The sequence below is a fragment of the Otolemur garnettii genome, unplaced genomic scaffold (genome assembly GCF_000181295.1).
Source record: "Otolemur garnettii isolate 467f Iridium unplaced genomic scaffold, OtoGar3 scaffold00009, whole genome shotgun sequence".
Taxonomy (NCBI): domain Eukaryota; kingdom Metazoa; phylum Chordata; class Mammalia; order Primates; family Galagidae; genus Otolemur; species Otolemur garnettii.
In genome coordinates this window covers 2,887,179-2,902,156 of record NW_003852404.1, presented here as the reverse complement: position 1 = coordinate 2,902,156, position 14,978 = coordinate 2,887,179, and the positions used below count along the sequence as shown (strand labels likewise).

The 14,978-nt window shown below is 57.6% G+C and overlaps 1 protein-coding gene across 1 annotated transcript in view; it reads left to right on the top strand.

Annotated features, from left to right (window-relative positions):
- The window catches only part of EPHA8 (EPH receptor A8), a 29,886-nt gene extending 15,071 nt beyond the window's left edge, over positions 1-14,815 (top strand). The window contains exons 4-17 of the mRNA XM_012801459.1: positions 1,786-1,941; positions 4,336-4,671; positions 7,968-8,092; positions 8,159-8,321; positions 9,613-9,706; positions 10,417-10,484; positions 11,244-11,408; positions 11,568-11,753; positions 12,045-12,106; positions 12,661-12,870; positions 13,683-13,832; positions 13,915-14,105; positions 14,376-14,543; positions 14,701-14,815. Of these exons, the coding sequence (XP_012656913.1) occupies positions 1,786-1,941; positions 4,336-4,671; positions 7,968-8,092; positions 8,159-8,321; positions 9,613-9,706; positions 10,417-10,484; positions 11,244-11,408; positions 11,568-11,753; positions 12,045-12,106; positions 12,661-12,870; positions 13,683-13,832; positions 13,915-14,105; positions 14,376-14,543; positions 14,701-14,815 (2,189 nt within the window). The remainder of the gene's footprint in view (positions 1-1,785; positions 1,942-4,335; positions 4,672-7,967; positions 8,093-8,158; positions 8,322-9,612; positions 9,707-10,416; positions 10,485-11,243; positions 11,409-11,567; positions 11,754-12,044; positions 12,107-12,660; positions 12,871-13,682; positions 13,833-13,914; positions 14,106-14,375; positions 14,544-14,700) is intronic.
- The last annotated feature ends 163 nt before the right edge of the window (positions 14,816-14,978 follow it).

Below are 14,978 nucleotides of genomic sequence, written 5' to 3'. Positions count from 1 at the left end.
CAGGACAGGATCTAGTGGAGACAGAATGCCAGGAAGCTTCCTGGTGGTCCCTGTAGCAAAGGACTGAGTTCCATGGAAGGAACTGAGAGCTGCTCCGCTGGGTGACACCTAGTTCACCTGAACCTGTGGAGTCTTTCTCTGCCCAGAGCAGTTACTGGTGGGATCCACAAAATGTGAAAACTGCTGGTGCTAACAGCTGCTGCTCTGGGCCAGCTTCATGCCAGACACTGGACACTGTGGGCAGCCCTACCCTTGTCCGCAGGGATCTGCCCACCAGGACCTCCCAGTCTAGAGTGAGAGACAGACACACGGATACATAAGCACAGCCATAGCATTATATGTGGTGAGACCAAGCAGGAGCTACAGAAGCAGAGAGGGGAATGGTCATTTCTTTCTCTGTGTATGTGTGTGTATATGTGTATCTGTGTAGAGGTCCAGAAAAGTTTTATCGAAGGGACAGTATAAGTGACTCTTAAAAGAGGGGCTGAATAGGTGGATGAAGGCATCCCAAGAAGTTATAGCATGTGCAAAGGCCCTGGGGCAGGAAACAGCTGCTGGGTCCAGTGCTTTAGTGTGGTCTAAAGATAAGAGTGAAGGGGGGAACTCAAAGAGGCTGCAGGTGGGTTTTGGTCTGGCAGGGAGAGATTTGAAGGCCAGGCTTCATTGTTTAAGTCTCGGGGAGTCCATGAGGGAGTTGAATGGGCAGTGACCAAATGAGACTCGCAGTTGAGAGATTATCTCAACCTAGAATATTCCCAGGCCCTGCCCAGTTGACTCCTTCAGGCCGCAACTCAAACATCGTCCCCTCCTTGGGGAAGACCATTTGACCCACTGCTTACCCCTCTGCTGCCTTATTCTCTTTATTTCCCTTCTAGAAAATGATCTCAGCCTTGTCACTGTGTCTTCCTCTTGACGGTGCCAGCCCTTAAGACTGTGGCTGCTGTTCACAGCTGCCTCCAGGACCTAGGTTAGACCTGGTCCAGAGCTGGCACTTGTGAGGGAGGAGTGGTTGACAGAATGAATGGTCACCAGGAAGCTGGGAGGGGCAGGTAGGGTTGAAGGCCAGGTTCAGAGGTGGCTGGAGCTGTCCAGGTGAGGTAGGAAGCAGACAGTGACAGCAGCTGGAGAGAGGGTCAGTCCTAGCCAGAGTGGCAGTGGGTCTGGGAGGGGTAATGTCTGCATTTCCTGGACAGATGATCCTATGTGGGGAGTTTGTGACACAGATTCCTGGGCCCCATCATGGCTCCTCTGACTCAGGCATCTGTGGTGGGGCAGGAATCTGTATTTCTAGGTCTGCCCATGTTTGGGGTCCCAGCCATGTGTACTTCTTTTCCAGTCACATTCTCATCACTCCGCTCCCTGTCCCACCCAATTCCTACCCTCCTTTGGCCCTCAGCCACATGGCCTTTGCCTCTAAGGCTGGTGTCTCACCTATGGACCAGTGTCCCGTAAAGGACAGGACAGCACCTCTCCACCAGGGCTAGAGACTGGGTATGGGTGGAGGCCCTTGGGAGGATGGCCAGGGGATTTGGGGAAGCTCAGGGACGAGGCTGACTTTGGGGTTGGGACTCTGGTGTCAGGGTCCCACCCTCAGCTCTGTCCTGACTTGCTATGGGACCCTGTGTCAGTCACAGGCCCTCTGTGCTTCTGTCCCTCCATGCTGGGGATCTGCACTCTGTCCCTCTGGGGGCTCCACCAGGAAGCTCTGGGTCAGAGTGAGAGCTGTCCCCGAGGCCTACCAAGACCGTCCGGCTGGCTCACCTGTGGCCACCTTCTCCTCCATAGCCTGCGAGCTGGGCTTCTACAAGTCAGCCCCTGGGGACCAGCTGTGTGCCCGCTGCCCTCTCCACAGTCACTCTGCAGCCCCAGCCGCCCAGGCCTGCCGCTGTGATCTCAGCTACTACCGTGCAGCCCTGGACCCCCCATCCTCAGCCTGCACCCGTGAGTACCACCCCCAGGCCTCAGCACCTTGAGCTCTAGTCTGGGCCAGGACCCATGTTCAGTCCCACAGGCCTCAGGGAGCCAATTCTCTGTGGGTGGGGTGGGGCAGGTGGCTCTCCCAGGCCAGGGGCCAGTCTAAGACTGGGAGAGTAACTCTGATGCCTTAATAGTGGCTTTTATATCTCTGGGCTCCCAGCCTCTGTCATGTGTCACTTGCTGTCTTTCCAGGGAAATCTCTCCTTCTCTCCATTGGTCTTTCCTCTTAGCTCCGGAGGGCGGACTAGAGGCAGAATCATGCCCTTCCCCACACTGGGCAGCCTTAGTCATCTTCAGACCTGGCTGTGATGCCATGTCCTGGGGGCTGGGTGGGCATACCAGGGTGTTCACCTTGGGGCGAGGGTGGGGGTCACCCCATGACCTTCACCTTTGGTGAGCCGGTGGGAGCTGCTGAAAGCTGGCAGCTCGCTTAGTGTGTGTGGTGTATGTGCACATGGAGTGTGTGTGTCAGACTCTGTGTACCCTGGGATGCCTGCAGCGTGCAACTGTGTGTCCGTCTGCATGCCTCTGTGTGAGTGTGCATTTGTGCTTGCATATATAAGGGATTGTATGTGTATCTGGGTACCTGAAGGGAATGTAGAAGACTGTGAAACTTGAAGGAGTGTGTCTGGTGATCTCACTGTGCGTGGGTGCAGGTGCACACCTGGCCGAGCAAGGAAGCATGTCTAGTGGGGCTGTGTGCATGTTCCCGGCACACCTGAGGGCACATGGAAGCATTCTGGCGCCCGTGCCTGCAGGGCCGCGTGACTGTCTCACATTCTGCTGCCACAGCTCCTGTGTTCTCTCCTCCCCCTGCCCTGAAGGGGCTGCTCACATATGGGGCCCAGGCGTGGAGAGGGGCCTGGGCCCGCTCAGCCTAGCCCATCTGCCCGCCCTGGGCTCACGTGCTGGACAAGGGGCACTTCAGACTGTTGTCCTAGAATCTGTCCCAGCCCAGACACCTTCTCCCCCTCCAACACACTGTCACCACCAAGGCCTGGGCCCCCTGCACGTGGCAGGTGAGGGTTATCCAGGTGTCTCCACGCCCACATGTACCGGCATGTGTGTGTACATGCACATGTGTCCCCTCACACCCTCTTCTGTTCTGCCCAGACCCAGAATGTTCTGCATTCTCCCCATGTGGGGCCTGCAGAAACGATAGCTAGGTGACATGGTGACAGCATGGGCTGCTCAGGCAAGGCTAGCCTGGCTCTGGGTCATGGACACTTGCACAAAGCTAGCTGTTCTAAACCTACAATTCAGTGCCCTAAGGTTCTGGAAAGCTTTAAGATTGAAAAAGACTAGGTTGTTAGTATTCCATACCTTTCAGCTTTTTAGATTCTCTTCTCTTCAGATTGTAAGATTCTCTCTGATTCTGAGATCCTGCAGTTCCATTTTCTGAAGATCTAAGATTCCCCTCCTGGGGTTCTGGAAGCTGGAATTCTGAGGCCAGGGGACCCCACTGCCCCCCTATGTCCTCCTGGCTCAAACTAAGGGCCCACTCCAGCCCACCACCCCCCATTTGTTCAGCCAAGGGGCTTCCCCCTCTCTCCTAAGTCTTTGTGCTGCCTAGACTGGGGCCCCCATTCCAAGGATGAGAAAGGGGATGCTTGGCACACACAGCCAAGGGACACACGGAGGGCTGCCTGGGGTTTCCACTTGACCCACTGTGAGTGTTCAGTGGTATTTCATGTTAGATCCAGCACATGGATGTGGCTGGATGGTTGAGGGGCATCCGGGGAGGCCCTGGATTAAGGAATGGATATGGGCTGGGCATGGTGGCTCACACCTATAGTCCTAGCACTCTGGGAGGCCCAGGCGAGTGCATTGCTTGAGCTCGGAGTTCAAAACCAGCTTGAGCAAAAGTGAAACCCCATCTCTACTAAAAATAGAAAAACTGAGGCGGAGGATTGCTTGAGTCTGAGTTTGAGGTTGATGTGAACGATGATGCAACAGCACTCTACCAGGGCAACAGCTTCAGACTCTGTCTCCAAAAAAAAAAGGAACAGATGTGGCTGCAAACGGGTCACTTCACAAGCAGGTGGCTGCTGTGGGTGGCCCCAAGAACTACCCGTCTCTCTCCTGCTCTGGATGAAAAGTTTGGGAAGCACAAACTTGAGAATCCCTGTGGTCCAGTTTGGGTGGGGCTGGAGTGCTTAAGTTCCCCAGAATGTGACACTGTGGTCAGAGGGACACAAGCTTTGCCCTTGGGGAGCATCCAGAGGATGGGAGAGATGTGATCTTATCCTATGGAACCCCAGATGTGATGGGGGATACTTTTCCTTGGTCCAACAGTGGAGAGACTGAACCAGCTCAGATAAATACCCTCCCCCCCCACCTCTCATCCTCTGTCCCCAGGGCCTCCCTCAGCACCAGTAAACCTGATCTCTAGCGTGAATGGGACATCAGTGACTCTGGAGTGGGCTCCTCCTCTGGACCCAGGTGGCCGCAGTGACATCACCTACAATGCCGTGTGCCGCCGCTGCCCCTGGGCCCTGAGCCACTGTGAGGCGTGTGGGAGTGGCACCCGCTTTGTGCCCCAGCAGACGAGCTTGGTGCAAGCCAGCCTGTTGGTGGCCAACCTACTGGCACACATGAACTACTCCTTCTGGATTGAGGCTGTCAACGGCGTGTCGGACCTGAGCCCGGAGCCCCGCCAGGCTGCTGTTGTCAACATCACCACAAACCAGGCAGGTAGGCGGAGACACTCCGTCCCCCAGCTTCTTGGGCCCTGTGCCCACCCAGGGGTCAGACTGCTGCCTCTCAGGACCTACCCTCCTCACCAGGATCCAGAGCTAGAGGCTCTTTATGCCCTAGAAAAATAGAACATATTTTATAAGTGGGAGGAATCCAAAAAGCACAGAGGCAGGCTAGTGTGGCTGTCATAAGCCTGGGTTCCAGAACCTCCCTCTCTGCGCCTCTGTTTCTTCCTTGGTGCCGTGGGAATAATAATACCTGCCATAGGTTCTGTTCTGAGGCTTAACTGAGAGGAATGAAAATGCTTAGCCCAGCACCTGGCCCAGGGTAATGCTCAATAAATGTCATTAAAAGATAAAATTACTCTGATGATCATTTTCCAGAACAGCTGCCACTGCTGCCCCTGGGACAGATTTGGTCACACGGGCTTGGACCTCAGCCATTTCTCTGTTTCTATTCAGTTGGTGGGCTAAATTTCAAACTCTGGGGGGTCCTGCCTATCAAGCAACAGCCTGGCCCGAGAGCCCCACCAAAGGCGACTTCCTTTTCTCAGCCACCCCCAAGTACGTCTGACACCCTCCAGGCTCCCCACCCACCATCTCCTCCCAACACCATGCAGCACTGGCCTGGCAGACACTTTCCCCAGTACATCACAGAGAAAGCAACTGAGGCCCAGGGAGCTTCCCAGGGTCACCTGCTTCGGAAGTGACAGAGCCAGGACCCCAGCCCAGGGCTTCCCCCCTCCCAAGTGAGGCACCTCCCAGCTCTGCACCCAGGGCTGCCTTCTCGCCAGGCAGGGCTCTGGCTGTTCAGGAACCTCCCTTGTTCAGCAGCATTCGTGGGCACCTGCTAAATGCCAGGCGCTGTGCCAGATGCTAGCAAAACCGTGAGAGGGAGACCTGTGTGCCCAGGGCTTCGTGCCCTGCGCCTACTCCCCTGTCTCCCAGCAGCTGAGGCAGGGGCAAGCTGGGCCGGGGTGCGTTCCTCCCCAGCCCTTAGGTGGTTTCACTTCCTCTAAAAACCTCTTGGAAGAGCTGCCTGTGCCCACCACACCTGTCACCTCTCTCTCCCCTGTGAGCCTTTTCTGGCAACTCCAATCAGACGTCTTCCTCAGGTCTCCACAGGAATCCACCCCCCTGTCCCCACACCGTCAGGCACTTCTGCCCTGTCCTGTCTCCTTCATGGAGCACTTTTCTCTTGCATTCATGGCCAAGACCACCCCCCATTCTCCATCTCCCTCTCTGGCCTGTGTACTTGCAGCCGTCTCATCACACAGCCTCTAAAGGCTGAGGTGCCCAGTGTGTCCTGGGCCCTCCTCTCTTCCCTGTGTGCCACCCTCCATCTTTTCTAGGTGGCCTTATCAGAGCTGGTGGCTTTGAATTCCCCCTTTGTCCTATCCATCCTAACTTATGTCACCCATGCAGACTTCCCCGTGGGGGTCTAACTGTCCAGCCCTCCTCTGCTTGGGTGTGTGAGGAATAGCCAGCACCCCACACCTGCTCCTCCCATGGAGCCCTGGCTCAGGACCGGGCACCTTGACCACTGGGTCACTGAAGCCCAAACCCAGTCACCCTGACTCTCATATTCCACACCATCCACTAGCTAGTCCCCCTCACCCTCAGCCTCCACATCACCGTCCACACCATCATGTCACCTTGCCCCATGAAGGTGTCCCTCTGTACCACTCCTCAGCAAGCTTCAGAAACCTAAGTGAGGTCAGGCTGTGCTTGAGCCCTTTACAGAAAGCACATGTGGCCCAGGTTGTGACTGCACTCTGCTGGCCTTCCAACCCTGACCTGTCCTCTCCCGTGCTGGCTCACAGCCAGCCAGCCGTCCTGGCCTCTGGGCCTCACCCTTGAGTACACACCAACCCTTTCATTGCTGCTGGGCCCTGGTCTCACTCGTCCTTCTCCATGACTTGCTCTTCCCCCTGGTGTTCCAAGACTGGCTCCCCCCACCCAGGGAGGCCCACCCTGGCCACCAGCTAAAGCAGCCCCATGCCCTCCCAGCCCTGCATGAGGTCCTCTCCGCCATAACACTCTCCTGGTACCTGCCCAGCACTGAAACAACCTGCAGATATCCTGCTGGTTGGTTTTCTTGTTTACTTCCTTTTTCTCTCACAAGACCACTAGCTCCTTGAGGGCTGTCTTGGGTACTGCAGTGCCCCGAGGTCCTAGCCCAGTGCCTCTTAGGGAGAGAATCAAGTGGAAGCCCACAGCTCTGGGATGAGGTCTAGGGACAGATGGAAGCCCTGAGCCAACAGAGAGGACTGTGCCCCTCCTGCCTGCCCTTTGGCCCCCTCCCTGCACAGCCACCTCCTCCCTGGAGCCCCCCGAGATGTGCATACGACCTCTTTCCTTCCCCCGTGCCCTGCTGTCATCTCTCTGCCCCACTCCTGCCTCACCCCCTGCTTTGGGACATCCTTGGTTTTTAAGAGACACTCCCTGTGTGTCCCTCCATATAGTGGCCTCTTCTAACCCTCACCTTGCCCTGGCAGGTGGTACCTGCCAGCCTCACTTTACAGATGGGAACACTGATGCCCAGAGACAGCCAATGACTTGCCCAGGGTCCCAGCTGACAAGAGAGAGAGCTGAGTTCTGAGTCCACATCTGAGTCCCAGATTGGGTTCCCTTGGATCACATCCTTCCAACTCCACTCTGGAGTTGCTCCTTAACTTTTTGTGTCAGAGTCAGCCTGCAATCTTTATTGGGCATCTAATGTGTGCAGTCCCTGCCTTCAGGGAGCTCCCAGGCAAGCTAGGGAGATAGGGGCAGTTCCCTCTGCTTGGCTGTGGCTGTCCCCATATCTGGCACCTTCCAGCAGCCTCACCTCAGGGGTAACCACAGGGAGGGAGGGAATGGATGAATGAAGAAATAGGTGAGTCAGTCACCTAGGGAGGCCCAGTGACCCAGGGCAACCTGAGCCCAAATGGGCCCGAGGGCTCAGGTCACCTTCCCTGGGAATCTAGAGCTGTCCTGGCCATGCCTTCCACACCCAGGCAGTGGGCGCTGCTTCTTCCGTTCTCCCTTCTCCCTCCTCCTGTCCTTCCCTCCCTCAAGCACTCCTGAGGGGACACCAAGGCCTTGGCTAGGTCAAGCCACCCAGCATCCCAGACAAGGCTGGGCCACACCACCCCCAGGGTGCTGACCCAGGTGGCGGCCAGCAATTTACTCGGAGGACAGGAGGCTGCTGGCCCTCCCAGGACTGGGGCAGGTCCCAGAGCAGGGCCTGGGGAGGGGTGGGAGGTCACCAATCTTAGCTGCACTGCGCATCTGACCGGGCGGCGTCTCCAGCCCCATCCCAGGTGGTGGTGATCCGGCAGGAGCGGGCAGGCCAGACCAGCGTGTCGCTGCTGTGGCAGGAGCCGGAGCAGCCCAATGGCATCATCTTGGAGTACGAGATCAAGTACTATGAGAAGGTACCGCAGCGGGTGGGGGGCCTAGGCCCGCGGGCTGTGGGGCTCGCTGACCACCCTCCCCTACAGGACAAGGAAATGCAGAGCTACTCCACGCTCAAGGCCGTCACTACCAGAGCCACCATCTCCGGCCTCAAGCCGGGCACACGCTACGTGTTCCAGGTCCGAGCCCGCACCTCGGCAGGCTGCGGCCGCTTCAGCCAGGCCATGGAGGTGGAGACTGGGAAACCCCGTGAGTGCTGGGAACCGGGAGGGCGGAGCACGCGCACCCAGGCGCCTGCACCCTGGCGCAGGAACGGACTAGAGCGCTGAGCGGGACTAGAGGGCCTGGTGCCCGCAGCCTCTCTGCTCTCCTTGTCCTGTGGGACTGTCTGCGGCATTGTCACGGTGCAAAGCGGAGGCTCAGGGAGAAAAGTTACTTGCCCAACGCGCCAGAGCTGGCAATAGCCCCTTTGGCCTCTGGCTTTAGCGGAGCATCAGTGTCACTTGCAGGCCCCGATTCCCTTTGCAGCAGAATAGCCGCGTCATCGTCCCAGACACTAGTGAGCTGTTGTGGTCCACATCCCCAAATCAGGGTTGGAGCAGTAGAGTGAGTTGCCAAGGTCACCCAACAAAGCAAGATTGATTTGAACCTAGTCAGTCTGAAGATAGATTCCAAGCCCCTTCCCCAGTGTCATCCTGCTCCTGGCCTTCAGGAGTTCTCAAAACCCAGCCTGGCACTCATTAGGAATACTGATTCTCGAACCCTGCTCCAGCCCTTCAGAAATCCTGGGGCGGAGAGCCCAGCAATGTGGGTTTTAAAATGTCCCCAGGAGATCCCAGGACACTTTCAAGTTTGGGAAACACTGACTCAGAGACTTTCTCTTCTGCTCTCAACCTGCCCCATCGCCAGCCAGTCAAGGTCTCATCTGTGCCTGGGCCTTTCCACATGTTGGTGCTGGACAGAGTTCCGGCCACCCCACCTGCTACCCCCTTGGCACTTGTGTGTCTTAAGTGCTCATAGGCCTGGTGCCACCTTGCAACTGCCAGGGTGTGTCCCCTCATATTTCATTTACTGTGTGGACTTGAGTAAATTCCTTGAGTTCTCTGAGCCCCAGTTTTTGCCTCTGATAACTGAAGGTATCATCTGATCTCCCTGGAAAGGATTTGGGGAGGGTTCATCAAGGCTTAAATGTATAGCTCTCAGCACACTAAACTTTCTTGCTCTCAGGGTAATAGGAAGGACAGGGTTTTTTGGATTTTTTTTTTTTTTTTTTTTTGGCCCATCTGTACTTGGCTCAGAGAAGTGAAGTGACTCTCTCCAGGTCACACAGTCCCAGGCAGCCAGGCAACCCAGGGCAGCAGGGTCTTGAGGGGAAAGCTTAATAGGGGGGTAGGTAGGCGGTCTCTGCCCCAGATGCCGGGCTGGCTTGTGGCTAAGGAGACTGCCCACCAGGACCCAGGGTGCCCAGGTGGCAGGTGGCAGGTGGGGCTGCCAGATTCTGGGCCTGAGACCTGCTCCCCTTATCCTGGTCTCCCTATAGGGCCCCGCTATGACACCCGGACCATCGTCTGGATCTGCCTGACCCTCATCACGGGCCTAGTGGTGCTTCTGCTCCTGCTCATCTGTAAGAAGAGGTGGGTGGTCCGACCCAGTCCCCCAACCCTCTCCCCAAGTATGCTATACCTCCCACTTGCCTCCAGTCACACCAAACCACGTGCCCGAGGTTGGCTCACTTACAAACATATCATCTCATTTAACCCAATGATACACCAGTGAGGTACAGATTCTGACCTCATTTTGCAGGAGAATAAAGTAGGGATTAGAGTGGTCAGGTCACTTGTCCAAGTCACACCATTGACAAATATCCAAGCTGGGACATATCAAACTGGAGACCATGCTCAGCTCAGTCATTGCGCCTCTCCTGGAGATGGGCAGTGAACTAAACATGGGCTTAGGACCCCAGACAACAAAAATGGGAGGATCATCTGATAGACAGAAGCCCAGGTAGGAGAAGAGGCTTGCCGAGGCCATGCACATCTCCCAAGCCCTCCTCCAGGGGGTGGTTTCACTAACATAAGGCTAATAGCTTTGCTGTGAGGATTGGGTGGACTTGAGGGCATTTTGTAGCTCACAAAATGCTTGTGACTATCCAGGCTATCTTGAATCAGCTGGGCTGAGAGCCTGAGGCTGGAGACTCTCCCCTGAAGATGTCATATAGGGCATGATCTGACCTGTCAGGGAAAGGGAATGGAAAGGAGGAGCCCTGACTTGCCCCCTAGACAAGGCCAGGGCTGGGGCTAGGGACAGCCTGGCCTCAGGCAGTGTGGTGGACCTTCCTCCATAGACACTGTGGCTACAGCAAGGCCTTCCAGGACTCGGATGAGGAAAAGATGCATTATCAGAATGGGCAGGGTAAGTGCAGGGGCCTGGGGACCTGGGTGCAAAGAGGAGCTCACAGAGGGACCCAGTGGCATAAATGGAAAGGAGAAAGGTGCCCACAAAAGAGACTAGAACCCCGGAGACTTGGCACCCAGAAGGCTGTGCTGTCACCTCTCTTGGGCTTGCAGACCTCATTGAGGATGTCAGAGACCCTCTCCCCAAGGGATGCACAAATGGGCACACTCATTCACATGTGACTTCAGGGGGGTTAATGTACTCTTAGACAAGAGGATCCTGTAGAGACACCAGAAAATCAGGCATTTCTGGGGGTGCCTGCCTCAATGCCCCAGTCCTGTGCCTAGGCAGAATTCAGTATCAGTTATGGTGCTGATTCCCACTGGGCCTAAATGCAGCCTCAGAATCCTTCTTAACACAGTCTTCCAGGAAACTGTGGGTATTTTTGATCAGTCCAAGCTGGCTCTTGTGGTGAAAACTTATTATTTGGCACATCCCTATCCCAGAACAATGTAGAAAGATCTTAAGGACTCTAGAAGTGACCCCAGAAAATGACAGACATGCTTAGCACTCACTGGAGACTCCACAGCCCCATAGAAACCCCAGAGCTACTCCACGGAGACCTCACTTTCACTGGGCAAGCACTTATGGGGCACCACCTGTTTGCCATCACATCTAGAGATTCCCAGAGACACCCTGCCCCCCCAACCCAGACCCTCCCCAGGCCAAGGGAATGCCTCCCGGACCCCACTGAAAGCTCTTCTCCCTTGGCCTCAGCACCCCCTCCTGTTTTCCTGCCCCTGCACCACCCCCCGGGAAAGCTCCCAGAACCCCAGGTCTGTGCAGAACCCCACAACTATGAGGAACCGGGCCGGGCAGGCCGCAGTTTCACCCGAGAGATTGAGGCCTCCAGGATCCACATCGAGAAAATCATTGGCTCTGGTGAGCCCCGGAGATTGGAGGGTGGGGTCAGCACAGAGTGGGTGGAGGGCACCCAAAGCAGAGGATGGGGGAGACGGGCCTGGTGGCCCAGTGTGGGGATCTGGGGTAGGGGAGGAGGGTCCCACTGCTTTCCCTGCCTGCCGCTCTTGGGGTCTGCAGGAGAATCTGGGGAAGTCTGCTATGGGCGGCTGCGGGTGCCGGGGCAGCGGGATGTGCCTGTGGCCATCAAGGCCCTCAAGGCAGGCTACACGGAGAGACAGCGGCGGGACTTCCTGAGCGAGGCATCCATCATGGGTCAGTTCGACCACCCTAATATCATCCGCCTTGAGGGTGTCGTCACCCGTGGTAGGTGCCAGTCAAGAACAACCTCTCCCTGCAGGGGCCCTATATCCAGATGGGGCTCTGGGTATATCCCCTGGTTCACTGTGCTCTACCTCACCCTGGTCCTGTCCCCTCGGCTTAGGTGCCCGTATGACTCTGAGGCTGCCCAGGGCCCAGGACCCCAGTAGGAACTCTATGCACCCTGGGATGTTCAATGCTGGCCCAACTCCTGGGGTGGGGACCCCTTCCTGGAGGCTCTGATCAGTAGCTGTGACATCCCCACCAAGAGCCACCTCTCCCCATCCTCCTCCCCAGGCCGCCTGGCCATGATCGTGACCGAGTATATGGAGAACGGCTCTCTGGATGCCTTCCTGAGGGTGTGTGTCTGCCTGGCCTCTTCTGTGGGCTGGGGGAGGGAAGCTCCATCTGGGTGCTGAGAGACAGCCCAAAGCCCTCCAGCCCCCTCTCCAGCTTAGACCCAATAGGCCTGGGGAAAGGTGGGCGGCAGCAAGACTAAGGAGGGGGTCTTCATATCACCAATCTAATGGGCTCTGCTCTGCGGGGTCCTGCTGCCCTGAACAGGCCCCACCTGGCAGGGAGCAGGGGTGTGGTGGGAACAGCTGGGTCCCTAGCTGTTGTCCATGTGCCAGGTGGCATAGCCCTTACCCTGCCCCTCCCCGGACCTCCATTTCTCTTCCACCAAGTGGATAAGCGGTCATTGCTGCCCCACCTACCTCACAGGGTTGCTGTGAGTGTAAATGGGACGGAGAGAATAAACCATAAACTGCGAGGTGCTTCATAAGCAGTGAAGCACTTCGCAAGTTGCCAAGAGCCACCTCAGCTCTCAAGTATCGCACGGATGGGAAGGTTCCTGTCCCCGGACCAGGCATCTCGCTGGGCCCCCTGAAGCCCAAGCTGTGTCCCTCCGCAGACCCACGATGGGCAGTTCACCATCATGCAGCTGGTGGGCATGCTCAGGGGAGTGGGCGCCGGCATGCGCTACCTCTCAGACCTGGGCTATGTCCACCGCGACCTGGCTGCCCGGAACGTCCTGGTGGACAGCAACCTGGTCTGCAAAGTGTCTGACTTCGGGCTCTCACGGGTGCTGGAGGACGACCCCGATGCTGCCTACACCACCACGGTGCGTGGCCCACACCCCTTTGCTCTGGGGGTAAGGGGCAAGGAGGCATCTGGGGACACTCTGACCCGGGGCCCACAGGTGGTTGAGTGAAGTTGGCAATTTCACAGTTGCCCTTGACATGGGGCACATCCGATCTCCTCTCTCCACCCCAGTTCCTTCCTCTGGAAAATAAGAACAACATCACCTGCCTTCCTCTACCCTCAGTGGTCTGGGGGACCCGGGTGGGGCGGCACTGTCATTCGCTGGGAAACTTTGGGCAAGTTGGAATCTCTCTGAGTCACACAGACTCTGCATCTGTCTCTAAAGTTTAGCTAAAACCCAGCCGCTTTCAAATGTGTTCCATGGAGATCTGGGCTTCTCTAGAGGTGTCTAGAGGGCTGCCTGACAGGTTTGGCCCCCACCTGACAGTCAGAGCCCCCATCTCCCCCACTGAGCACAGTTTCATACAGAGGAAGGATTTTGTGACCCCCCCTCCAAAAAAAAATGAAGAAGAGGGAGGGAGGGAGGCGGGGAGGGAGGCCGGGAGGGAGAGAGAGGAAGCATTAGAAAGCAATCGGGTCATATTCCCTGAGCATCCACCCCACTGGGGCACTGGCCTGCTGACCAGCTTTCTGAGCAGCTACTGTGCACCAGGCACCTAGCAGCCTTCCCTCCATTCCACCCCCATAGCAGCTTCGTGGAGGCAGGTCTCCCCACCAGAACAGGAAGGGGAAACAGGCCCCAGGCTGCTACCTGACACGGGCCCGGGGGGAGGAGCCCTGGTGCAGGTCCTGCCGAGCCTGAGCAGCCCCTTAACATCTCCACCGTCACAGGGAGGGAAGATCCCCATCCGCTGGACAGCCCCTGAGGCTATTGCCTTCCGTACCTTCTCCTCGGCCAGCGATGTGTGGAGTTTTGGCGTGGTTATGTGGGAAGTGCTGGCCTACGGGGAGCGGCCCTACTGGAACATGACCAACAGAGATGTGAGTTTGGGGCCATGGCTGGGCAGTGGCACAGTGGGGCCTCAGAGGGAGAGACGCTGAGCCCAGTGCTGTGCCCCCGCAGGTCATCAGCTCTGTAGAGGAGGGGTACCGCCTGCCTGCACCCATGGGCTGCCCCCGCGCCCTGCACCAGCTCATGCTCGACTGCTGGCACAAGGACCGGGCCCAGCGGCCTCGCTTCTCCCAAATCATCAGTGTCCTTGATGCACTGATCCGCAGCCCTGAGAGTCTCAGGGCCACCGCCACTGTCAGCAGGTGCCCTGCACCCACCCTAGCTCCATCAAGGCCAAATTGCTGTCCCAGCATTGCCTTAGACCATCTCCTGCCCCAGACATAGCCCAGACTTGCTCCAGGCTTGGAATGGCTCTGCCCTGACCCCTAGACCAGACCCCACCTGGGCCCTTCCTCAGCCCCCTCCTTCTAGGCCTCTGCCCACTGCCAAGCCTGATGCCTGGATGGAAGTTGAGGGTGGCTAGTGCCAGGGTCCCTGGGGAAGGCCACTCACCAACAGCCCCTATGCCTCAGGTGCCCACCCCCTGCTTTCGCCCGGAGCTGCTTTGACCTCCGAGGGGGCAGTGGCGGGGGCCTCACCGTGGGGGACTGGCTGGACTCCATCCGCATGGGCCGGTACCGAGACCACTTCGCTGCCGGTGGTTACTCCTCTCTGGGCATGGTGCTGCGTATGAATGCCCAGTGAGTGAAGGCGATGGTGGTCCCCACAGGGCCAGAGGCCCGGAGCCAGGGGCAGGGCTGCTGAGGAGGTTGGCAGTTCTAGGGGATGGGCTTGGCCCTGCCTCTGTGGCTCCAGGCCCCACAGATCAACCTGGCCTGCATCACCCTTCCTCCACAGGGACGTGAGGGCCCTGGGCATCACCCTCATGGGTCACCAGAAGAAGATCCTGGGCAGCATCCAGACCATGCGGGCCCAGCTGACCAGCACCCAGGGACCCCGCCGGCACCTCTGACTTGTGGCAGGCAGGGCCACCTCAGGATCAGCCAGCTGTCAGAGGCCCCAGGCTCTGCCCCTCCTTGTTGGCTGCCCTCCTTGCAGGCACTAAGGAGGCTAAAGGCTCCATCACAGGACTTGGAGTCATCAGGGGTCAGTGCCCAGCATAGCCGGGACACCTG